The sequence below is a fragment of the Pteronotus mesoamericanus genome, unplaced genomic scaffold (genome assembly GCF_021234165.1).
Source record: "Pteronotus mesoamericanus isolate MK-2021 breed Mesoamerican mustached bat unplaced genomic scaffold, CSHL_Meso_final contig_74, whole genome shotgun sequence".
In the NCBI taxonomy this organism is placed as follows: Eukaryota; Metazoa; Chordata; class Mammalia; order Chiroptera; family Mormoopidae; genus Pteronotus; species Pteronotus mesoamericanus.
Window position 1 is genome coordinate 13,845,658 of NW_026555247.1, and position 25,552 is coordinate 13,871,209.

Consider the following 25,552-nt stretch of genomic DNA (forward strand, 5'->3'; position numbering starts at 1 on the left):
CCACCAATATTTAATTAAAACAATTAAACATTTTCTATTTGCTCTCCCCATTCTCCCCTATTTTTTTTTAAAGTTGTGCTATATCAACATTTTCAGAACATGTTGGTGTGGTATAACTTACTATACTCTCTCCCTCCATCCCCCATTTAGCCTTAGTTCTTCAAGTAACTATGTTCAGTTCTTGCCACCAGTCCTTATTTGATAGTTATATTTTTTCATATCTGACTTTTTAATGATGAACCCAGAAAATAGAATAATGTTTCCATCTAGAAAGCAAGCTATGGAAACTAGTTAAAATGTCATTTGGCTGCAGTTAGCTTATAATTATTTATAAACTTTTTTTGATTTTTACACTTAATCATGGTGCCCAGAATATCTATAATAAACTATCCATTACTTCTTAAAAGTCTTGCATACCATTCTGCCTTCCACTACAAGGTAATTAGAAAAATGTAAAGCTGATGAAGTTTAGAGGGCTTTATTTCCTCCCGTTTAGATACTGACTTCATAACTGTGAACAAGTAACAACAGCTTTTTCGTTTCACAACCTCTCTTCCTCCAATTTGGATGGATTATTCAATAAAGCAAAACCTGTTGGACAAGTGCAAAAGGAGAGGAACTTTTCAGAGGTAATCATTAGACTGAAAATCTAGTCCCTGAAAAGTAAAAGAAATATATTTCTGAGCATTAGTACTAACTATCCAGAAAATAAATTTTCATTAATTTAGAGCAATACTGAAATCATCTTTAAATATGTGAAACTTGAAAAAACTTTAAAATGTTAAATACCGTATGTTAAGTAAAGCTTTAAGTCACCTACCACTGTTGACCTCAGTGCAACAATTCTGCATCCTGCCTGGATTCCTGGTTTGATAATTTTGCCACCTATAGGAACAATTAGGTGCTGGACGCCTGAATTTTTTTGCCTTTGGAATTATTTTGAGTTCTAAAATGCTCAAGTGCAAATATTTGTTGTTTCACTGTGCCTTTAACTTCTGATAAAAAGGAACTTAAAATTCATTGCTTTTAAAAAGTGAAAACCAATATTTGAAGCTATTGACTACTAATGAAAATTTTCACTTTGTTAATAGCACCTAAAGATGCAACTTTTTCAAAGCCTTATAAAGGAAATCTGATATACATGTTATTCTTCAAAAGCTAAATTCTTCTAACCCTACAAAAACCTACAGAGATGTTCCTTTCATGTATTCTTTCATCCAGGTTTGCATAATGTAGGTTGAAAGTTGGATTGTGAATCTATGGTAAAGATAGTTCATATCTGATCAGATCTCCTAAGATACTGTGGTTCCAACAATGTCGCTTCATTACTTTTACTGGGTGTTAAGTGTCTTTCATTTTGAAGTGAGCTTACTCCAGTTATTGAATGTTTATTATATAATTTGTACCTTTAAGCATTGAAGTTATTTTAAAAAGTCATTAAGAGATTGATTCTTTTCTTATGCAACTGCAAAAAAAATCTGTATAATCAGAATTTAAAATGTACAGTTCTTTTTTTCTTCTGTAAATACGTATTGTGAGAAATAAAGAATGGCAGGACCATTGCTTTCATTAAAATATCTGTTGTGTCTATTTTTTTTTTCTTTATCTATTTTCAGAGAGGGGAAGGGAGGGAGGAACAGAGGGAGAGGAACATCAATGTGAGGTTTGCCTCTTGCACACCCTCTACTGGGGACCTGGCCCGCAACCCAGGCATGTGCCCTGACTGGGAATCAAACCCAGCTACCCTTCAGTTCTCAATCCACTGAGCCACACCAGCTAGGACTATTGTGTTTAGTCTTAAAAACTGATCTTGATAATTTTTTACAGAAACCAAATAAGCTTTTAAAATTGTCATCATTCAGCAATATTGATCACAAAAATACACCTTCATGTAGTCCTCTCAGGGGACATTTGGCGGTGCACAGAGACATTTTTTGTAGTCATAACAGGTTGCTATTGGCCAGGGATGTGGGCAGAGGGCAAGGATGCTGCTCAACATTCTACACTGCAAAGGAGAGCCCCTCACAACAGAGAATTACCATACCCCAAAGTCAACAGTGCTGAGCTTTAGTAACCCTGATTTAGGCCAAAGTAGTGCTGATCACCGTGGCCTTACTGGCTCTGCTTCCAAGGGGCTTCACTGAAATTTAAAAGGTAAAATGTAGATGTACTCTTACTCTCCTAAATATTGGCGGCTTTTAGGCGGCTGTAACTGTCATTTGTACCCCAGTTCAAAATACGCTCAAACATAGGAAAGCTTTTTATATTTTTCAGAAGAGGTACAGGCAAGAACACAAATGAATGACATCCTGAAAGGGAACCAGGATGAGTTGGGAAGACTTAGTGTTGCCATCTAGACTATATTGAAATAAATAAGGCAATATTGAGGGACACATATATCTGAGATCCTTGAAGCTAAGAAATACTTATTTTTACCTTATTACTGTAAAATCATCTGGTATTTTAATCCTGCAGGTTTCAGAGAAGCCACACTTGGGTCTCGATTAAAGCTAATCATTGCCCACAAAGCAACCATATAAGAGGCGCAGTGAAGGTGAACCACAAGGAGAGATTGGTTAAGACAGACTAGATCATACTGTGGTTATAAAACCCCCCAAATCCCAGCACTCAACTAAGGTATAATGTGGAGCCTGGCTCTACTCCAGGCAGCTGTTCTCTAACCTCAGAATTACAGATTACCTTGCTCTTGTGGCATTTGTATGTCACCCTGTGCTTCTCCAGACACCCCTCATCGCAACAGGCTGGAGAAGGGGTTGGTTACACAGGTAACACAGGCCCTATCTCCAGATACCATCATACTGGAAATTAGGGTTTCAACACATGAACTTTGGAGGGACACACACATTCAGTTCATAATAACATGTTAGGTGAATAGGAAAATGAGTGGCTGACAAATGGATCAGACTACTTATGTTATTTTATATCCTCTGCATATTCTTTTCTTACCAGCATAGTCCATATGGGGAGCAAAATTATAATAAGAGCAGCACTATGTCTGAATTTGCCAGTTATTGTTTTCCCACAACTTAGCATAGTACTATAGGCATCTATAGGCACTCAATAAATACTTAATAAGTTAGTGAATAAATTGTATTTAGAGAAGCATAGACAAGATGCTCTTAACACATAAGGTCTTCAAGCCAGAGATGCATCTCTTTAGAGATACACCTGTCAAGTGAACCAAACTACCAAACTTCTTTCGTCAGACAGAGTTCTAAAGATTTGGTCTAATGGTACAATTCCTAAAGAGAAAGCATTAATTCACTTTCATTCAGTAATATTAGAGGTATGCTGCTAATTCCAAAGGACAACCGTACTTTATATATAATAGTTGTGTTTAATTCGTGCCAGGTTATATAGTGTAGTAATTTGCTACATAGTTAACCTAGGTAGCCAAATAAACTTAGTTAACTCTGGTAAACAGATAAAATGAAGAAAATGTTTAGTTCTTATTTCTACTGTATTTTGATACCCTCTAAGTGTATTTCACTTTGTCCTTTTGATGCATTTGTAATAATGTATGCAAGAAATTAAAGTCTTACATGTAAAACCATACTGTCTTTTGCCAGTATTTCAAGGGTGCCCGTGAGGCATTCTGGTTTTAAAATTACCTTACAGAGAAAAACAATAATTTTCAATCTAAAAAAAAATAAAGTAGTCAAACTCTTAGAAACAGAAAATAGAAGGGTGGTTGCCAGGGGTCAGTGGGAGGGGGAAAAGGGGAGTTCGTTTTTCCATAGACAGAGTTTCGGTTCTGCAGGACGGCAAAGGCAAGAGACATGTTGCATAACAAGGATCATAGTTAACACCACTGCAGTATACTCTTAAAATAGTTTAAATGGTAATTTTTATGTTATAGTTTTTTACCAAAATAAACAAACAAACAAAATTGGTATGTGGGTAAACCAAATACCATGGTGTGTATATATTCCTGTGCCACTTTGGAACTTATAATTGTTAGTGAAATTTAGGAAAGAAGTATTATTTCACTGGCAAACCCTTAAGGTTTCAAAAATAAATTATTTAAATATAGAAACTGAACAACTCTCCTCCCTTTGGCTATTTTTTCTGCCCATTGGTCTCTCTCAAGACTTCCGTTGAAGTTTAAGGCACACAGCTTTGTTTGCTCCTTTTTTCCCCCAGATGCAGTGGTTGTACATTCTCATAATTATTAGAATCAGCAATCTGGGTTAGTATCACTTAATTAGAGGGGTTTTGAAGAAACTCCTAGGAAGAAGAGAAGGCAGTTCTTACTGCTGGTGCTGTTGTTGTTTTTCATATTGAATGTCTTGATCTCAAGTAATTTAGCATTTGGGGACCACCAGGGGAGAAGAGTGTGCCTGAGACTAACAGTCAACCCAGGAGAAACAAAGCCAAGAGAAAGAAAGAAACAAAATCCTGATATATTTTGAACCTCTGGTTTCAGACGTGCATTATCTTAGCTTTCCCACTGGAATGATGTGAGCTGGAAAAATCTATTTATTGTATTTATATTACTTGCAACCCCACTGCCCCCCCCCAAATTTGACAAATGTGGGTTCCATGCAATATCTCTGAATCCTTAAAATTCATTTACCTGCTTATCTAGTTCAAGTTTGGCTCTGTAATTTATACCTAAGAGTCATAACTGATATAAAAATCAATACCAGGAGTGGACTCATTACTGTAGAACATAAGAGAAAATGGAGAAGTAGCTGAGCTGTGGCTAGGTTGGGGGTATGGGGCAGTAAAGATTGTGGGGTAAGAACTTAAGATTTTGCATGTAGAGGTAAGGCTCAAGGCATACGCTCATGGAGGCTTTAGGGGACTTAGGAGCACAATGTCAACACTGGGTCAGTATCAGTATGTCAGTTTTAATCTGTTCATTCTCAGGTCTAAACTTAATCCTTTTTTGCCTGCTGCGTGAAAATGAAATCGGTCCTTTAAATACTTTTCTTTTGCCAGGTGGCACAATAGTAAGATTTGCCAATAGAGGGCACTAGAGAGAAATTGCCTGAGGAAAAGGGTTTTGTTTCCCTTGCTTGCAGGGCCAGCCCCAGCTTCTGCAGTGCCCTGTGGCCAGCAGCCCCCTGCGTACAGCAGCTTCCTCCAACATTTCCCTGGACAGTACTGTCGCAGAATAACTCCTATGAGATACTTCTTTGTGAACGAAGAGTCTCCCCTGGGACCCTAGAGGACAGATTTCCAGCATGGCACCACAGGGACTTCTCTGCCATCCAGCAAGCTACAGCTGGGACCTCTCCGGCAACGGCTGGATCTTAGCTCTAGTGGTGGTGGTAGTGGTAGAACCCTTCTTTGGATATTCTATTTCAACCCTATATTCCTTTAAAAAACAACAAAAAAGGAACACTTCATGAATTTACATGCCATCCTTGCATAGGGGCCATACTAATCTTCTCTATAGTGTTCCAACTGTACTACAACGAGTGAGCACTCTCACCTCTATATTCTTTAGATTTCTCTATTTCTTATGCCAATGTATTAGAGTTAAAATTATTTATATTAAACTTCCTCAGTTCAAATTACTGCATATGTTCCGATTTCTCTTCTCCGATTGGGCCCAGACTGATAAATCAGATGTGGATTTTTCCTGACTACCAACAAGAAGTTTGTATGCTCCCATCAAGCTTTTTCGGGGTGTGGGTAGAGAAAAAAGAGGAGTTGGGAGTTGATAATGCTGAGGTCCAAATCAAGTAAGTAATCATTTGCTGGACTGAGGTGCAGAAACCAATCATTCTCTGATTCACTCCCTTTTTGGGTATAAAACTGAAATGCTGACAGAAAATGTGAGTTCCTCCGAAGGAACTCATGGAGGATTTGGAGCACCCTGACTCCCTTGAGTCACAACCCAGTGTTGCTGGCTCCCTGCCTGGCACACAGGATGACACCGCTTTTGCAATACACGCTGAACTGGAATTCGGTTTGGGTGTGAGTGATATTTTAGAAGACAAGGAAGAAGAGCTTCCTGCCAGCCCAGCAGAGAAACTTTCTTCATTCACCTTGCCCTGAGACAAAGTTTGTCAGAGTTACACTGGGTGTGTGTTCCCAGAGTTCCCGCTGACAAACAAAATCTATGAGTGGAGCCCCGTCTTGGATTTTCAATTTAACAGCCCTGCTGATATAAGAAAGCTTTTGGTGTTTACTTTTAGAAAGTTTTCCTAAAACGAAACTGATAGGTGACTATTAGAATTTATTAGAATTGTCCAGCAAAAACACTGTATAACAGGCCTGTGACTTAATAAAATCCATGGGGCTGTATGTCTTATTTCCTTAGAAAGCCTTGGGCCATTTTTGTACCCCAATACCTTCCACAAAAAAAGTGAGTTGCAAATGAGATATACCACTTCTCTCTCCCCAAATAGGGTCAGAGATTCTAATGTCCTTTTAGGTGTTCCCCTGGCAATGGAAATGATCCCAGCAGGCAATATCAAAGAGCCCCATTGGTTGCCAACAGAATTGTAACCACTACCAAATCAAACAAATGATGCCCATGAAACCAAGTGGCTCTCTGCTTTACTTCACTAACTGTCCAGAAGCAGATGGTACATAACCTACGGTTTCTTCTCTTTTCTCCATGTTCTATGGAAGTTTTCACTGTAGTTGTATTTGCTCTGCATTTTGGTACATAGAGGTGGTTGTTGATAGGACTAACATTTATGATTTAGTCTAAAGCTGCAGAATCATAAAATATTAAAGCTGGGCCAGATTAAGACTCGATTAAAGGTAAACGTAAGAGACATTGGATTGGAAAAATAGCGGTCTCATAGCACTGCTTCTAGAAGCATAGCTGGCATGGAATTAGATTGTCTCCTTTTGAGGAAGTAGTTAATGTACATGTATTAAAGGGGGAATGGCCAGAATACCTGAAATTTATGTACAGAAAGAAGGCTGTATATGTGCTGGAAGGTTCTATTTCCTTAAAAATCAGGCTTTGTTTGCTTTTTAAGAGTGTTAGGCTTTTGCCTCCACTCTTACACTAGAACTAATCTTGTTATAATTGCCTTTATCCTGGCTATGAGCCTAGGATAGAGTAATGACCAGAGGATGTCAATAAATGTGTAAAGGAAAGAAAAAAAGGAAAAAGAAAAACTAAGGAGGAGGGAGAAGGGAAAAAGATGGAGAGAGAAAGAGGGGAGAGGGATAGAGACAAGGGATATTTTATCTTCAAATTCCTATCTGTCTCTTAAAGATTAATTTTTTAAAAAATCAAAGAAAAGTTGGAACGTGAGCTGATTTGTTGAAATCTGTTGCCATTTCCAGTCCAGTCTATGGTTCTGCCTGCTAAGACAGCAGCGTACCCTCCTTATTCAGGGAAACTTTAGCTGCACTTGGAATGTCTGTTTCATTGTTAGTTCTCTCTCTTGTGATTGTCTTCCTCTTCTTGGGCAAGGGAGAAAACAGCTGCTATTTTCACACCTTCCAAATTGAAGCATTTAATGGAGACTGATTAGAACATAGGGATCTGAATTCTATATTCTTGGGAGAGTGTGACTGGCATAAATTGGGACTACATATACCTCTATTCTAATCAATTGTAACATGGAGGCAGGATTCCACAGGACATATAGCGCCATATAGGGCTACTAATAGGAATATTATTTAAAATGACAGCTCTATAATAGTACATAAAAATACAGCTGACATGAAATTAAATATCAATAGCATGACAATGCATATTTATAATGATATTTATAAAATTGAACTTTAACTGCCCCAAATTGGGGTACACTAAAAAAGGACAAATTCCTGTATTTTCTATACTTAATCTCATTTTTATTTGTGCTAATTTGCTGAGTTGTGAAGGGAAAATTTAAACCTGTAATGGAAAGTAACTCAGTTCCTCCTTTTCTGGAAGAAGAAACACTTTTGAGGTGTTTCTCTGCTGCCCTCCCTTCTCCTAAAGTGTGACTCAGTTAGGAAAATGAGTCAGGGTCCAATCAGAGAAGTAGAACTCTCAGTAAGTACTTCAAAAGAGGACGTTTAATATGAAAATCAAGTTATGAAGAGGCTAGAGTTGCTGAAAGACCAAGTGTGACAGTGCAGCAGGCACAGAAGCAACTGAGAAAAAGCAGGGACTGCCCAGAGGGGCTGGGACTGTAGAGGGAAGAGCCGTCTCCCTGAAGCTGAAACCGTGAAAGAAATGAAGCACTGCCAGAAGCAGAGAGAGAGGGTAAAATCTGTCACCCAATTCCATTGTGTGGGTGGAGAGGCGCATCCCACACACCAAGCAATTCTTGGATACCAGCTAGGCATCCTACAATTCAGCTCAGTTCCAACACTATGTGGAGATAGTGTCAGATCCCACAGGTTTAGGGGGCAGCCCTACAAGACTGCCACCTACTCCCTTCAGATGTCAGTTGGAAGTCCAGGTTGTCACTTGAGCTTCTGACTGATTGGCTATAGATCAGAGGTTCCCACTACCCGCTCCTTAGGTTAGATTTTTTTGCTATACAAAACTCAGGAAAACAGTTTACTCACTAGATTAGCAGTTTACCACAAAAGGATATTACTCAGGAACAGCAAGGTAAAGAGGTGAACAGGGCTAGGTACAGGGAAAAGGGTGCAGAGCTTCCTTGATCTCTGAGAACCCTGCTGCTCTCTTCAATCTCCAACCTGGAAGCTCTATGAAGCCTGTCCTTTTAAGTTTTTGTGGAGGTTTCATTACAAGGCATCATTGATTACGTCATTGGCCATTTTAATTGAACTTAATCTCTAGCTCCTCTCTTCCCTGGAGGTCTGGGCGTGGGAGTTAAAATTCCAACCCTTTAATCGCCTGGTTGTTTCTTCTGGTGATCAGTGACCTTCCTCTGGCAGCCTAGGGGCTTTCCAAAAATCACCTCATTAACATAACAAAAGACACTTTACTACTTTCATCACTTAGGAAATTCCAAAGGTTTTAGGAGCTCTGTGCCAGAAATGGGGACAAAGACCCAATATATATTTCTTATTATAAATCACAATTATCAGAGAGGGAGAAATACCTTGGCTTCTTCCTTCCAGCCTCTCTCATCAGTGCCTCCCACTGACCGAATAGAGCAAGAAGTCAGTTAGTAAGGAAAAAAGGGAAACAGTTTGTAGGGGTGAGCTCCAGCAATACAGCAGAACAGGCGACTACTGGGGAAATGCATCTGAGAGTCAAGAAGCAAATGTCCAGCTTAGACACTTTGAGGTACAAATGACAGAAGAGCCAACTGAGGATGGCTTTAAGTAGAAGGGTTTAACAAGAGGCAGTGCAGTTTCAGTGTTGATTAAATTAAATGTCTCAACACAATCAAGGATGGACATTCTTTCCATCTTTCAGCTGTGCCATCTTCAGTACATTAGCATATTATTTACATGATTTCATGATGGTTGCAGAGTTTCAGGCATCACAGATAGACAGGGCAACATCCGAACATAGCATGAAATTGTTTCTTCCCATTTGTCTGGTTTTTCCTTTCAGTGAAATACTTGCTAAAGCCCCTCAGAAGAGTTCTCCTCACAAACTCCTTGGTCATAATTGAGTTATTAATATATGGCCATGCCTAAATCACTGGCAAGAAATGGAAGTGGCCCATCCAGATTGGCTCAACTCATTTATGGTTTCTCCCCTTGAGCTGGGAATGAATGTTGCCTCCTAAAGCATGTAGCTGGGAGAAGGAGAGAAGATACCTGAACGATGATCGTGATTCGTTCGAGCGGGGGATGGAAGTGGGGTTTATGAATGTTGTTGGGAACACAGTGCCTGTTAGAGTTTCCCCTTCACATTCTTATTCACTTGACTTCCTTCCTATTCAGTCTGAGCATCCATCTGTCTCTTGTATTGAGTGGGATGAGGGAAGGAAAAGAAGAAATTAGGATTGATTCAACAGAAATGAAAAGAATGTCGTTCATTTTTTTTTTTTAAAGAAGAACATTTTCAACACAGGCTTGAATAATTAAATTATAGGCCTTCAGTGAATAAGTTTATTTATGTACATGGTCAGAAGTAATGCTTAAAATATTTAACAACTGGAATCAAATTAACAACTGGCCATTCAGGACAGAGTAATCGGTCAATCAGAAAAGACAAAGCTGAAAAAGGACTAGCAGCACAGTACTTGTGCAAAACAGCTGCGTGTTAACACTGCACATGCTACCAATTTGAAAGGATACCAAACGGTAACCAGTGACCAGTGAAACATGAGCGTCCCTCCTGTTCCATCTCTCAGATCCCCAGTTAGTTTACTTCTTCAAAGGCAACAACTTTTACCAGAAAAACAGGCTTTTCATGCTGTGTAGTAAGACAAAGCCAGGCTTTGTCAAGGAAGAAACTAACTTTCTAAATTCAATTATTTATCTCTTTGGGGTACTAACTACCTGCTTAGTGGATTTGATTAGAGTATTTTGCATACAGGAGGTCCCAATCATCGGTAAGGGTAAGTGGCAAGGGTTTAGTTCATTCTTTCCAGTTGGAAAGAATGTGGTTGAAAAAGGGGAGGTCCGCAGGCCTGGGCCGGGATGGGGAGAGGGTCTGTTAGATAGTTGAGGGGAGTGCTGAGGGATAGGGAGCTGGAACCATGTGGCCTTACAGGCTGTTCAGAACCAACGTAAGGGTCAACACTCCATGGAAATCCAGTGACATAGGATGTTTGGGCAGAGTAAGTCTCCCTCCCAGAGTAGTAGAGGCAAGGACCCGAAATGATGCCATGTACAGTGCTGTTTTGAGAGTAGAAGGCCCTACTAACACACTTGCCATGTTGAAGGTCAAAGAACTAGAAGATGATTGTGATAGACATTCAGAGGGTTCTAAAGTGTTGGTGAGGCTAATCAACCAGGACATGCCACAAAGCCTTGAGCCAGCTGAGAGCTAGGCCAGAGCCCTTTCATTAGTAGATAACTGCAGAATGCCCAAGGCTTATTGCACCTCAGGTTGCAGCCAAAATTAGCCTCACTGCAGAAAAGTCTAGCAAGAATTCAAAGGAGACTGTGCAGATCTCAAGACCCATATTCCCCAGGAGTGTCTCAAGTTTTTGTTAGCTACCCATTGTCCTCCCTCCTATCCTACAGAGTGCCATCTGGGTGGGAGCTGACTGAGAGAGATGGATCATGCAGTGAGTGAGTGCTTTAACCTAAACTTAAAGGAACCACTTAAATTAAATTGTTGCAACTACATTTATCAAATTGTTCTAACCTTTAGGGATTTTCTCTTACTATCCAGAGGCTGAGGACATTTTACTTTCATGGCTGAATGTATTTTGAGTACATCCGTGATACTGCCATAAAAATATCAAATAGTTTTTCACATGAATTGCTGCCAAGACAGAAGATTGTGTTGTCTGGCAATTATGATTTATTTTTCTAAGCTTAACTCTTAGAAGTTAACCAATTTGTCCTTATACCCACATTTTTGATAGTTTTCCACATACTGACTTTATGCTTACATGTATGCCAAATTACTTCTTAGAATATATGAGAAAGCAACAGAAATATGTTTCAATTAGGGCATTAGTAAGGCTGCCATTAAAGAGAAGGAATAAAGCAAATACAGTTACAAAGTGAATATTCTGGTTAAAGATTCCCAGTAAGTAAAGGGAAACACTTTATCAGGTAGAAAGTATACTTTACTTCCTAAAGCAGTCAAAATGAGTGAAATGATTGGAAATATATTACCAAAAAGGTGAAATGTGGACTCCAAGAACCATTTTATAAGTGAATTTGGAAAGCATGTGGACTAGTGCTATTAGCTGCCACTCGTATCAAGTGCTCTTCCTCTTCCCAGAAGTCTGAAGCTAAAATGAACTATCCTTCACTTCCACTGTTTTTGTTAGGAAGGAAGAGGAAAAAAAATACAAAATGCAGTTTGGTAGACAGAACTCAGTGCTATTCTCTATGAGGAATTTTAAGATGCACATTAAGATCCATTTCCTCCATAAAGTTTTCTCTAAGTCCATACAAATCCAATCATTCCGCTTCCTACTCTCAATATAGTCACTGTTAATGAAAAATTTAATACTTTTGCAAATACCATATTTTTGTCCTTTTATTTTCATAGACATTCAAGAGTGTAAACTAGATTGGAGCAAAGTTTGTAAGATCTGCATAACATCTAATACAGTGCCAAGGACAATGTTAGACAATAAATAATTGAATTAACTGCTCCCTTCAGTGGCTTCTATTCTTGATTTAATTACACCATGGTGGAGAGTGTTAATACAGCATGTTAATGAAACCTCTCCTAACTCCTGCCCCTCCAAGCTAACTGAAGATGCTTTATGATGTTCCAGATTCTCCTTAATCTTTTCATGTGGTTGATTCCATTTTAGAGATTTATCAGTTATGTGGATATATCAACAAATTAAGCGTTCATTAAAAAATAAAAACAACCCTGGCTGGTGTGCCTCAGTTGGTTGGGCGTCCTCTCGCAAATCAAACGGTCGCCAGTTCCATTCTGGCCCGGGCACACGCCTGGGTTGCAGTTCTGACCCCCGGTGGAGGAGCGCAACCAATCATTCTCTCGCACATCTCTGTTTCTCTGTCTTTCTCCCTCCTTTCCCCTCTCTCTAAAATCAAAAATTTAAAAAATAAATAAATAAATAAAAACAGAGTGAATAACGTTGGTGAAATGTCTTGATCCATGCTTCTACTTCATTTTTCTTCAAAGCTATCAAAAACCGAAACAAAACAAAGGTGTAGGTGTAAGACTGCATCCGCAGCTGTGACTGATCAGTCTACATTAAGGGCGAAAACGAAACCTCCTAAAGGGAGCGTCCCTTCTGCCCCCACCCCGGGGATTAAAATCCCAAAATGGATATTATTGCTTCATAATACAACCTGACACCATCAGAACATTATGACAAGGACAAGTAGTAAGGGCCAAATCTTTAACGTTAGGGATGACATTTTCTGATTAAAAATTCCTGAAAACCCCAATATAATTGACAGTTGTGAGAGAAATGAGGTCCCCGCTGTAGGAATGCGGGGTGGGGGCGATACAGGTGGGCACCCAGCTGTTTACGTCACAACCTGCTGAAGGCGCCGCGCGCCGTTGCTATGGAGGCTGCCCTTTCCCCATTCCTCCGCCAGCGCTCGTCGCCCCTTCGGGTTCGGTGACCTGCCCAGCAGACGACAGGCAGCGCAATGCCACCGGAGAGTTGCTGGAGGGGGCGGTGGGATCCCGGTGCACCGTGCACATCGGGCTCCGGCCCCGCTTCAGGCCGATGAGCGAGGCGCATAGTGCCCGGCACTCCCCTCCCGGCCTCGGTAGCGTAGGGAGCAGCGGCGGGACAAGCCCGAGGCCGGCGCAGGGCCACCTCTTTTCGCCACGTGCGGGGAGACAAATCCATCGGCCACGCCACAGCGGGGCTCCCAAGTGAGTGTCTATGCGAGAGAAGAGGACTGGAGGGGTGGGGCAGGGAGCAGCGGGAAAGAGTGGGTGGCGTCAGGGAGACACAGCCTCCGGGCTAGACACTCCGGGTGAGGACGAGGTGCCTAAAAGCGCTGGGAAGGGAAGCCGGCGGACAAGTAGGGTAGGGGTGGAGCCGCGGCCGCGTGCCAGAGTACCAGTACCGGAGTGGCCGCCGGCGGGAGGCCGCGGCCTGCGGGCGCCCCTCCCAATCGAGGGGTGCGGCTTCATGTGGGTACCAACTAGGGGTAGAAGTGAAAGCGAAACCAATCGCTGGTTTTTTTCCACCCCGGCCTCCCGCCAGGGACCGCTTCCCGGTCCCTCCCTGGCCGGAGCAGCAGCCTAGGAGCTCGCCCGGCAACCGGAGTGTCTTCGCGTTAGACCTCGCCCCGCCCCGCCCCTCCCCGCCCCGCCCTCGCCCCGCCCCCTTCCTGGCGCGGGCCACCTCCTCACACGGTTCCCCTCCCCCTCTGGGTTCACGCAAGGAGTCGGGCCCGGGCCGCTACTGCCACCTCGGCCTCTGCTGCCGCCTCGATTCACCACCCTCGCCATGGCCGAGGACCTCTCCGTGGCCACTTCTTACACCGAAGATGATTTCTACTGCCCCGTCTGTCAGGAGGTGCTCAAAACGCCGGTGCGGACCGCGGCCTGTCAGCACGTGTGAGTAGACGCCCCCTCTTCTGCGCTCTGCCGGGTGGTCGTTTAGGCCCAGCATCCGGCCCTGGACCCTGGGCTGCGTTCTGACAGGAGCGGAGCTCGCGGTGGCCTAGCCGAGCGCGGCTCTGCGTGAAGGGCCCATTCCCGATCCGTGAGAGCCCGGTTCACCCTCCCTCCGAGCTCCCGGCCCTCTGGAGGCGCCCGGCCCCTCAGCCCGAGCTCCAGGTCTCCGGCTGTACCTCGTTTTAGCGCCCCCGGGGCAGTGCCCAGGCCCTTCCCTGTGGCATCTTCAGGCCCCGGAGGCCCCTCTCCTCTCCTCCCGGCCCGGGAGCAATGGCAGGGAACGTGGAGCCTTTTTGTTTCCTAGCAACCTGAGTGAAGGCTGGGTGTCGAGTGTCAAAACCCTGCGAGGTGCCGGCACTGGCCCGCTCGCCCACTCCGTGAGCTGCCCGGCTTTAAAGTTTTACCTTCTCTCCCTTTTAGTATCTTCGTCCATCCTTTCCAAATCTAAGAGCTCTTGTCTTACCTTCCAACCCTGCTTACCAGGCCACCCTGGAAAGTGTTTTGTTTCGTTTAAATTTAGTACACGTTAGAATGAGAGAGAGAGGGGGTTTTCGTGAGAATGCTATGGAGGTGGTTTTCTTCTCTCATATGTTAGAAGTGACAGGATTTCCGGGTATTGAAGTGATAGTTTCCCTTTGTTACCCTTCTGCTTATTACTTGGTTATTACAGGGGTGGAGATGAGAAAGGAAGACTGCTGTTTGGAGGAATGACCTGAAAATAAGGCAGTAACCCTGCGGGTGCGGGAGGACACGGCGGGGTTAGGGGAGGTGTCGTGCTGTTTGATTTGGCATATTGTTGTAGGAAGAGCTTCTGTAATTTCATAGACTGCTGGAGTGTCAGTGAGGGTTGGAAGGAGCCCTTCTTGTAAAGGCACTTCTGACAAATTTGGCTGCCGATCAGAGTCCCTGGGCAACTTTTTAAGTAAACATACCAATTCCCAGGCTCCGTTCCAAAACTTACAAAATAATTTCTGGCAGGTGAGGTCTGCAAATCTTTATTTCAAAAGAATACACTCAGGCTTAAAAGTTCTGTGGACGTGCAAGTAGCTGAGAAGAATCAAACAAGTTTTTAAATCCATCTCCCCCCTCCCCCTCTTTTTGGGAGAGAGGGAGGTTCTATAGTTTTGTAAAGAATGGATTGAATTTGGGGTTAATCGGAAATTTTGTTACAGTTGTTTCTTGATACCGGCTGTTCTCATTGTGATCTTCAATCTTAACTGTACTGTCTACCTTATTCTATTCTGTGGTGATGTGAGCCAAGAGTACGTGGCTTTTCATGATAGAAGTTATGTCATTAACGTTTGTGTTGTTTAAGGGACATGAATGACAGTGTGAAATTCCTTTATTGTTTGGAGCAACAAATGCTGATTGTTAGAAAAATATTTTGAATGGCTAGGGTACAATGCATGTTTTTTTAGCTTTTAATCTGTCAGTATTCATGCTCATACGTTGATGCCTTTTCTGTGCTTGTGCTTGCAGTGGGTGGAAGGAAGAAGGAATGAAGGACAAAGTGAGAGGAAGTAAATTTTTCTGGACAGAATCATTTCAGTTATCCTCTGGGTCACTGACCCTGTAGAACTCGTAATCTCTAGCTCCCCTCAAAATTCCAAGCAGTTTGCTCCAGTCTACTTCCCTTCTGGACATTTAAAATCAGACTGAAATTTGGCTTGACCTCAAGGTTGTGGAAGAGAGAGTGGAGATAATTGTGGAGGACCTTTCTCAGATCAACTCATTGGGCGTGGATGTGATCAGACTACATATGGAAATGAAATGAAATACAGAGCAGATTTGGTTGAGAGGAATGAACACTGTTCTAGCACCCTCCTCCATCTCCTCTCTTTTTGCCCCCACCCCCAAACCTCCAACACACACATTTGCTCTGGCTGAACAAGAAATTAAAGGAAGCAGAGGGGGATGAAGTTTTATTTGGAAAGGATGGGAATAGTGGAACAGGGCCTGATTGACTGGAAGAGTGCGGTGGGAAAATAGAATTCTGTTTTAAATAATCTAAATTTACAATGTCATTTGTTCTTTTCAGAAAGGACAAGACTGTGCTTACAAACAAATTTCTGTCTAGCTAACAAAGTCAGTTTTTGATTGATGGGTAGTGAGAGATGAGGTGATAATGCTTTGGGTCACTGTGGCACTATGGATTTGTTAGAAAATAAAGTTGTTTTTAAAAAAAGATTTTATTTATTTATTTTTAGAATGAGGGAAAGGAGAGGGAGAGAAACACTGACATGTGAGAGAAATATCGATTGCCTCATGTGCCCTGACCAGGAATCAAACAGACAGCCCTTTGGTTTTCAGGAGGATGCCCAACCCATGAGCCACACTGATCAGGGTAGAAAAGTAAATTTTCATTACCATTTCAGTGACAGCAAAGCATTTGCCCACTACTATTCTAGTCAAAAAAGCAAGTTTATTTTCATTAGAATAACACCACCAAAATTTAAATTCCCATTTAATCCTCATTCATTCCTTCAAACAACAATTGTTGAATGTTTTCTTTATGTAAGTTACAGGGAATATAAAGGGCTTTAGTGCTAGAGACTGTTAATAGTCTAATGGAGAAGACCTATATGTGAATGTGATTAATATGAAAGAGATTTAGGTAGAAAATTTTATGTGAGCATTGAGAGCAGGTATCTAAATTAGCCTTGGAATATAGGGGGGATTTCCTTGATGAAATAATACTTTAGGTCAGAATAGGTATTCAGGTGTGTTGGGTAATACCCAGATTAGGTTTACAGCATATGCAGAGGCAAGCAGGGATTATAGAGAATGACTATATCTGGTCTACAAAGTTTAGCTGAAGCCAAAGGATGATTGCAGTGGAGATAGAGTTTAGAGATATTGGGAGGAACTTACTGTGTAAACCAAAACTTTTTCCTGAAAGCCATACACTTCAATAAATTTTGGCAAAAGAGAAGCATGGTCACATTTCAGTTTTAGAAAGTTCACTTCCGTAGTGGGGTCCAGCTTGTTAGTGGTGAGCCCACTACTAGTGAAGAGGTCATCCATTGCTGTGTCAGAGAGAGAAATGATTGGAACCTGAACCAAGGTAATGATACTGGGACCGGAGAGAAGAGATTTCTGATAAAATTTTAAGGATATTGTGTAAGATTTGATTGTATTCTCATTAGCTAGGTTTGTGTATGTAGGTCTGGAATACATGGATCTAAAACTGAGTACGGATGTAGCCATAAGAAGAGGTGTATAAATTGAAAGGTAGCAGAGAGACTAGACAGAAGAAAGTACTGGTGAATACATTTTTAAACATGGAGTGAAGAAAAGTGCAGCCTGAGAAGGAATGGACAGGATAGGAAGGAAACCCAGGATGGAGTGTGACAGTGGAGACAGAAAAATTAGGAAGGCATTCTTCTGCAGTGTCAGATGCTTAGGTCAGATGTACTATTTTGAAAAGCATGTAAAGTCGAATTAAGAATATTAAAGTTGATTAGGTACTCAAAGTCAGTTTTCAGAAGAAGGTACAGACTGGCATAGTAGCAAGGTATTTCTCTCTTTTGGTGGTGTGCTTTGTAGTCTTCAGAGGTTCTTTGAAACAAGCCTTCTTTCTTTCCTTTTGTGAATGGTCAAGGAAATAAATAACTCTTGTGTATTGTTAGAAGTAAGTTCCATTACAATGAAAATCACATGTAATAACAAGGTGATGCCTTGCCAGACTCTTAAAAATGGAAATCTAATCTGTTTGCCTTTAGGCATCTTTATAAGGAGGCATCTTTTAACATAAGCTAACGTAGCCCTGGTGGGTGTGGCTCAGCAGATTGAGTGCCAGCCTGCAAACCAAGGGGTCACTGGTTTGAGTCCCAGTCAGGCCACGTGCCTGGGTTGTGGGCCAAATTCCTAGTTGGGGGAGCGTGAGAGGCAACCAAACATTGATGTTTCTCCTCCTGCTTTTTTCTCTTCCTTCCCCTCTCTCTAAAAATAAATAAATAAAAATCTTTAAAATAAATAAATATAATAAAATAAGCTAATGTAAATCAGTTTGTACTTCCCATTAAGCACAGATTTATATGATTCTCTATTAACCTACCTTGGATTAACCAGTCCCTGAGTTTTCAGTTTATAGTTCTTATAATTTTAACAACTTTATTGGTATCTTGTTATCTGAGCATATATACTTTAAAAAATTATTCATTCTACAGATTGGTTATAATTCTGAAAGCCAGGCTTATATGGGTTCTTGCCAATTTAATAAATGGCTGCTCTAGACTATCTTTTTCCTTAAGGTTTTTAAGACTGTGACATAATTTTAAAAAGCTATGCTATTTAATTATGTAACAGAAAATTGACTTAATTTTAAGTCCTGAAGACCAACTAAAAAAGTCTTGACTTTTTTTTAAAAGTATAAGTTATTTTGGGGAATGATTTTGATCATAGACTAGGAGGATAAAAGGTGCCTGATTTTACTAAAATCAGGAGCCTGAGGGATGGGAAAGTTGTTTTACTCTCTCAGCGTCTGTTGATCAACCTTTTGTTAGGAGAGGAGAATGGGTAAGAACAGAAGTTCATCTAGCATCTACTAGTTTAAAGTTGAAAGAAACTTAGGTAGCATTTTTAAGTTGTTTCAGAGTAATGTATTACCCTAAAGACACAGGAGCTTTTGATATATGAAAATAGTTTTGGTAATTTTGATTTGTGTCTTTTTTCTCCTCGTTTTATACTTTGTTTTGAAATAAGCTCTGTTTAGTAGATTCAAATAGTCCAGCCAAAGGGAGATGAAGAATAAACAGTTTTATAGACTCATGTTTGGTTATACAGAGGAAGGAACAGTCCAGTTGGAGACAGAAGACCGGAATAACTTTCCTTTGTACCTCTTATCACAGCTTATAATCAACATTTTTGGAATCAGGTGATTTGACTACTGTCATTCTCACTTCTTAGACTGTAGCCTCTATAAAGGCAGCACTCCTGGTCTACTTTCACTTACCTGAGTCTACTGTACGCATTCAATATTGAGTAAAGGAATGAATAGGTTTGTGTTGAGAGAGCACATATTATAGCTGTGTCACTTTGTCAAGTCATTTAACTCCTTTTACCTTGTTTTTTTTGTCCATAAAATGGGTAGAAACATGTTACCTATATCACAGGATTGTTGCAAGGAACAAGTGAGATAATATTTGCATAATATATATGTATCTTACAGTTTTCAAAATACATAATAGTATAAAATTACATCATTAGTTTAATAACTATAGCACCTCACACAAAAAGGTAGATTAAAAAAAATTTTTTGACAAACAACATTGGCACTTATTGCTTGTAAGTCTACAGATCAGCTGTGGTTTGATAATGTAGGCCAGCTCATCTGGTCTTGGCTCCAGGCTCCAGGTTGCTTTCAGACCTGCTCCACAAGTCTGTAATTCTTTTGGAGTCAGAAGTGCAAGAAGCAAGACCAAGTGGGCAAGCATATTTCCAGCCTCTGCTCATATTCATTGATTGAAACAAATCATGTGGCCATGCCCAACAGAAGTAGTGATCTAAAACTGAGTACGGATGTACTTGGCACATGTTAGTTACTCTTCTGATGGGAGGGGTGGGGAGTGAATCCTTGCTGAACAAAATTCAAATTAGCACTCTTAAGTGACAGCCTTTTCCTAATTTCTGTCTTGGTGAATGTTATCCCATGGTGTCTGGCAGTCTTGGTATAGTTGTCCCCTTTTATCAGTGGGGAATAAATTCCAAGACTCCCAGTGGATTCTTATAATTGTAGATAGTATTGAAACCTACATATACAATGTTTTTTCATATATATGTATATATATATGATAAAGTTTAATTTATAAATTAGGCACTGTAAGAGATTAACAACAATAATTAATATACTGTAATAAAAGTATTGGCATGACCTTGGGGCCATTAATATGTAAAATAAGGGTTACTTGAACACAACCACTGCTATACTGGGACAGCTGATTTGCTCACTAAGATGGTTACTAAGTGATTAATGGGCAGGGAGCATATACACAAAAAGCTAGATTATTATTTTAAATAGAAAGGTATCTATTTCAAGTTCTTTTGGTCCAGGCAGTTAATACCAAAAGAGTTGTGGTGAATGCAGAATACTGTAATTCATTATTATAAAGGTATAGAGGGAATAATATGACTGTATCCTATAATCACTGTTACCTTATATATCCTTCCAGTGATATGTATGTAAACAAGGTTGCAAGTATTATTTTGGTTTTTACATAAAGAACGGTATACTGTGTGCATTCTTTTGTAACTTGTTATTTTCATGTTACTATCTAGGAAATCATTCTATGTCAATACATAAAGGACCTTCTTTCTTTTTTTGTTGTAGAATTTTCATTCATTCACCAACATTGCCTGTGCATTATGTACCTTGCGGGACATTTGGTCCTGTCCAAAGCATCCGTGGAGTTGTCCATGCCAGCCCATCTACCTAACCCCATGTGCCGCTACCAGCCAGGCTATAGAAGCAAGAAGGGTTATTGTTGGCAATATTGACACGACACAATTATTTGACCAAGAAAACATGATTTTTTTTTTATGCATTAATCTTGTTTACCAAAAGTTAAAATAAACATTATGGGCTTTTTTTTGGCAGGACCAAATATCAAGGACCATTTGGCATGGGCCAAACATGCTCATGGACATGTTCGATAAGACCAAATTTCAAGGATATTTTGGTGTGAACCAAATGTTTCCATGGATGTTTTAGATAGGACCAAATATCCACCACAAATCATTATATACTAATAACTAATATAGATAAAAATCCCTGATCTCATAGAACATCGTTTAGTGTTCTACTAGTTTTCCATTGTTTGAGGTATGATTATTTTTATCCAGTCTCAGTGTTGATGAGCATTTAGGTTGTTCCTAATTTTTGTGGTTACAAATATACCTCAGTGATTAAACTTGTATAAATACCATTTCATATGGGAGTTTTCCCTGTAAGATAAATTTTCACAAGTTGAATTGCTGGGTCAATGGGGAATTTGTCAGCTGTATCATACAGTGATGATTACAGCTTTAGCAAAGTGTTTTGTATATGGGAAGTGCTCATGGTTTTGATTTGAGGACTATGGATTATATCTTTGGGTGAAAAGATTTAATAGTTTTTAGATTGGATTAAGGTTAATTGGTATTCATTGTTTTAACAAATTTAGTGAATGCCTATTAGACGCCCAACTCTGTGCTGGGCATACAGTACTGAAGAGTTAGATGTGATGATCCCTGCTCTCCTGGAGCTGGTGTTGCAGAGACGTATTTTCATTCAAGTAAATACTCAGATAAATATGTAATTACAAACTTAGGTTCTGAAAACGTATAAGAAGGGGATCAGATCTTGTGGGTTGGGGGTGGATGGGGGTAGTCAAAAATCGTTTCTTGGGGAAGTGATATTGTTGCTGAGATTTAAGTGGTATGTAGGTGTTCATTTATGAAGGGCTATGGTATTTAAAAAAATTTATTGATTGATTTTTTTTTTTTTTTTTAGAGAGAGAGGAAGTTAGGGAGAGAAAGAGGGAAACATCAATTTGTTGCTCTAGCCATTTATGCCTTCATTGGTTGATTCTTGTATGTACCCTGGTTGGGGATCGAACCCGCAAACTTGGCATATTGGGACAATGCTCTAAACAACTGAGGTAGCTGGCCAGGGCTAGAGGACTGCGTTTGTGTACAGGATATTCTGGGATAGAGGGAACATTCTGGGCAAAGACTCCAAGGTAGTGGGAACATTCAGGACCTTGTGCTTTAGTGAAGAAGCATCTTTTAGCCTTTAGCCTGTTAATTTTTTAAAAAGCTATTTTTTAAACCTTAGTTTCCTCTTCTGTAAAATAAACTTTCAAAACATTTATTTTTAAGAATTTAAGGTAATGAATATAAGTTTCCTGAAATGTAGTCTAGCATATATTAAGTACTCAATAAATAGTGACTGTTCTTTTTTATAAATGTGAGGTTCCTTTACCTAAAATTGGGCTCACTTACAAAATGCCATTAGTACTATAAAAGTATATCTGTATTCCATCATCTTTGCCAACATTGTAAAAACAATTTTTTTTGCTAATTTAATACAGCTCCTGATGGTATTTAGAAATTACTTTAAAATCTATTTCTATAGTTGCTAGCAAGGCTATATGCATTTTTCCAAGTTGAGTTTTTATATACTAATTTATAATTTTACCTTTCATAGAGTGTACTCTAGTACATTTGTGATAATTTTTATGGCTATTTTTAATGATAATCTAATTTTTGTATAGGTTTGAGAGAGAGAGAGAGAGATTGATTTTTTGTTCCACTTATTTATGCATACATTGGTTGATTCTAGTATGTGCCTCGACTGGGTATCGAACTGGCAACCATGGCATATTGGAACGATGCTCTAAACAACTGAGCTACCTAACCAGGGCCTTAATGATAGTCTATTATAATTTACACTGATTTTATATTGTTTTCCTATTTGGTTACTTTTCTTTTATGTATTATTATATCTTACATGTTCAGATTTGAGATATTTGATTACCTACAGTTATAATGCTACTCATTTTTTTTTATTTGTTAAATCTTTTTAAAAAATGGTTCATTTTTTTGGATCTCTGGGATTTACTGAAATATGTGATGTGTGCCTTTGAATCTAAATTTGCCATTCTTATTCAGTTTAGAGGGTATTCTTTTTGCATTATTTTACAAATCTTTTATATATTTGAATTCTTTAAATAATTTGACTTTTGGGGGATTCTTCACTTTCATTAATTCCTTTTGCAGTTTTAGCACAGTATTATGATTCATTAAATTTTGGGGGTGGGAAATAGCATATACACACGTACTGCCACAAGTGCCTGCATGCATACAATTCTGTAAATCACATCAGAGCAGGGGCAGGGTAGGGATTTTTGTTTCTTTTGTTCCCTGCAATAAACCTAGTGCCTGTTATGTAGTTAGTACTTAATACATATTTATCAAGTGAGTATGCATTATAAATGTAGACAGGTACTTTAAAAAAATCTGGTAGGATAGGTTTATCATTTTTGCACTTTTAAAAATAACTTTAAGTTAAACTTTTTATTTTGAGATCATTGGAGTTTTACATGTAGTTGTAAAAAATAATATGTAAATCCTGTGCCCCCTGAACCAGTTTCCTCCCCCAATGGTAACATCTTATAAATATAACAGGATATCTACATTGGTAAAGATATAGAACATTGCCATCACCACAAAGATTCCTTACACAGCCCTTTTATAACCACACCCACTTTCGTTTTGATCCCATCCCACTCCTCCTCAATCCTAGGCAAGCATTAGTATTCTCTAGTTCTGTAATTTTCTCATTTCAAGAATCATAGAACCAATATAGTACAGAGAAGTTTCTGGATACAAGAACAACAGATAAAAATCATTAACTTTTTATACCAACCATATTAATAGAAGAACAGCCCTATTTATAATAACAATAAAAACAATAGTGTTTACATATTTATTAGAATAAATGTAATAAAAATTATGAGACTTTCATAGGGAAAATTTTAAAACTTTATTAAAAAGCATAACAGATCTGAGTAAGTGGTGAGACATGATGTATTTATGGAGAGATTCAGTAAAATTTAGATGCCAGTTCTTTCCCAGATAATTTTTAAAATGTTAATGCAAGTACAATAAAATCTCAACATGATTCTTTTGGCAGAACTTGAAAAACTGATTAGAAAATTTTAATAATGAGTTTTAATGACCATGAATAACTAAGAATATGTAGAAAAAGTAGAACATAGGACCAACCCTACCAGGGATGATGACATATTATGAAGCTATAGTTATTAAAACGGTATAATATTGATTCAGCAGTAGATAAATGATCAGTAGAACATACTGGAGGATGCATTTCTGTCTTCAAAGTTTAAGTTTGGCTCATGACATTTAAGTTTTTAATCCACCTGGAAAATTTTTTTTATATATAGTATACAGTAGATACTCCATATGCAAAGCCATGAACCAAATATTGTTTTACTGAGCAAGCCATTTTTTCCCCATTGATTTGTGCTATCATATCTATTAAAGATAAAACTACTTCTAGTGCATGCAGGGGAATATCTCTGAATTTGAGAGGGAGAAGGCTTAAGACTACAAAAGCACAAGTTGTAATTTTAGGGAAAAGTGATGAATTTAGATTACATTAAGAATAGAAAATTTTCCATAGCAAATGATCACAAACAAGGTTAAAAACAAGTATAGACTGAACAATGATACACTCTGTTGTTCTGCAACAGATAATATCAGAAAAGATTGGTGTGTATGTGATTCCCCCCTGCACATCGGCTTTTGGGCTATTAGCAAATGGCAGGTGAAGCAAAGTACACTAACACTCAGCTGAATAACAAGCCACAGAATCATATACTATTATACAAACCACTGACGCACATTCTTTGTTCATTTTGACCATGAGTTTTCTCTTGGAGAAGCTGTCGAAAATTTACTAGCTTCATCCCTGGCTGGTGTGCCTCAGTGGGTTGAGCTTCGGCCTGAGAACTGAAAGGTCACCAGTTTGATTTCTAGTCGGGGCACATGCCTGGGTTGTGGGCCAGGTGTGGGAGAGGTAACCGATGAATGTTTCTCTCCCTCTCTTTCTTTCTTCCTTTCCCTCTCTCTAAAAATAAATGAAATCTAAAAAAAAAAAGAAAGAAAAAATTTACCAGCTTCAGCCATTCCTTCTGACCCCTTTCTAAAATTTCAGGGGCATGTGTTTTTTAGGAATTTAAATGTCTTTTTAAATGTGTTAATATTTTTATTAGGATTGTTTGGGTTATTGTTAGTGCTCTGGTGATAAGGTTGGACAGGTAGTCTACTCCAATCAATTTTTTCCCCAGAAGCCCTATAAATTTTAGTGTGCACTTTTGCAAAATGCAAAGGTTTTCAGTATTGCATATATTGCATTGTATCAGAAATGCCTAAAATATATGAAGCAAATGATTTAGTGTCAAGAAGATGAAATTCTAGGTTGTAAATCATTTTCCCTCAGAACTTTGACATATCATTCTAATTGTTTTGTCATTTGTTCGTTATTGCTGGTGATTTTGATGCTAATCTGATTTTTCTTAGTAAGTCATCTATTCTTTTTTTTTTTTTTTTTAATTTCTCCTCTGGGAGATATTAGAAGTTGAAAAAAAATTATTAATTAGGACTTTTGGCCAAGATGGAGGTATATACACTTTGCTTCCTCACACAACCAAAAGAAGGACAATAACCAATTTAAAAACAACTAGAACTCCCAGAAAATTGAATTGTATGGAGTTAAAACCAAGGAGTTAAAAAAGAAACATTTATCCAAACTAGTAAGAGGGGCAGAGATGGGCAGCTAGGGCTGAGAGGATTTGCGTCAGGGTGGTGGCTGGTGGACCAGGTGGTCCCACATTCACATGTAGATAAACCGGGAGGAACAACTGGGGGAACAATCTGACAAGAGTC

General features: G+C 39.4%; 1 protein-coding gene and 1 non-coding gene across 2 annotated transcripts in view; one reads left to right on the top strand and one right to left on the bottom strand.

Moving 5' to 3' along the window:
- Nucleotides 1–5,356: 5,356 nt before the first annotated feature.
- Nucleotides 5,357–5,460, bottom strand: LOC129078948 (U6 spliceosomal RNA). Its single transcript, XR_008530019.1, has one exon. It is a non-coding gene; the product is annotated as a U6 spliceosomal RNA (small nuclear RNA).
- An 8,396-nt stretch (nucleotides 5,461–13,856) lies between these two features.
- RNF138 (ring finger protein 138) overlaps nucleotides 13,857–25,552 on the top strand; it is a 31,351-nt gene continuing 19,655 nt past the window's right edge. Inside the window, exon 1 of the mRNA XM_054583506.1 lies at nucleotides 13,857–14,044. Coding sequence (XP_054439481.1) covers nucleotides 13,935–14,044 — 110 coding nt within the window. The 5' untranslated portion in view covers nucleotides 13,857–13,934. The remainder of the gene's footprint in view (nucleotides 14,045–25,552) is intronic.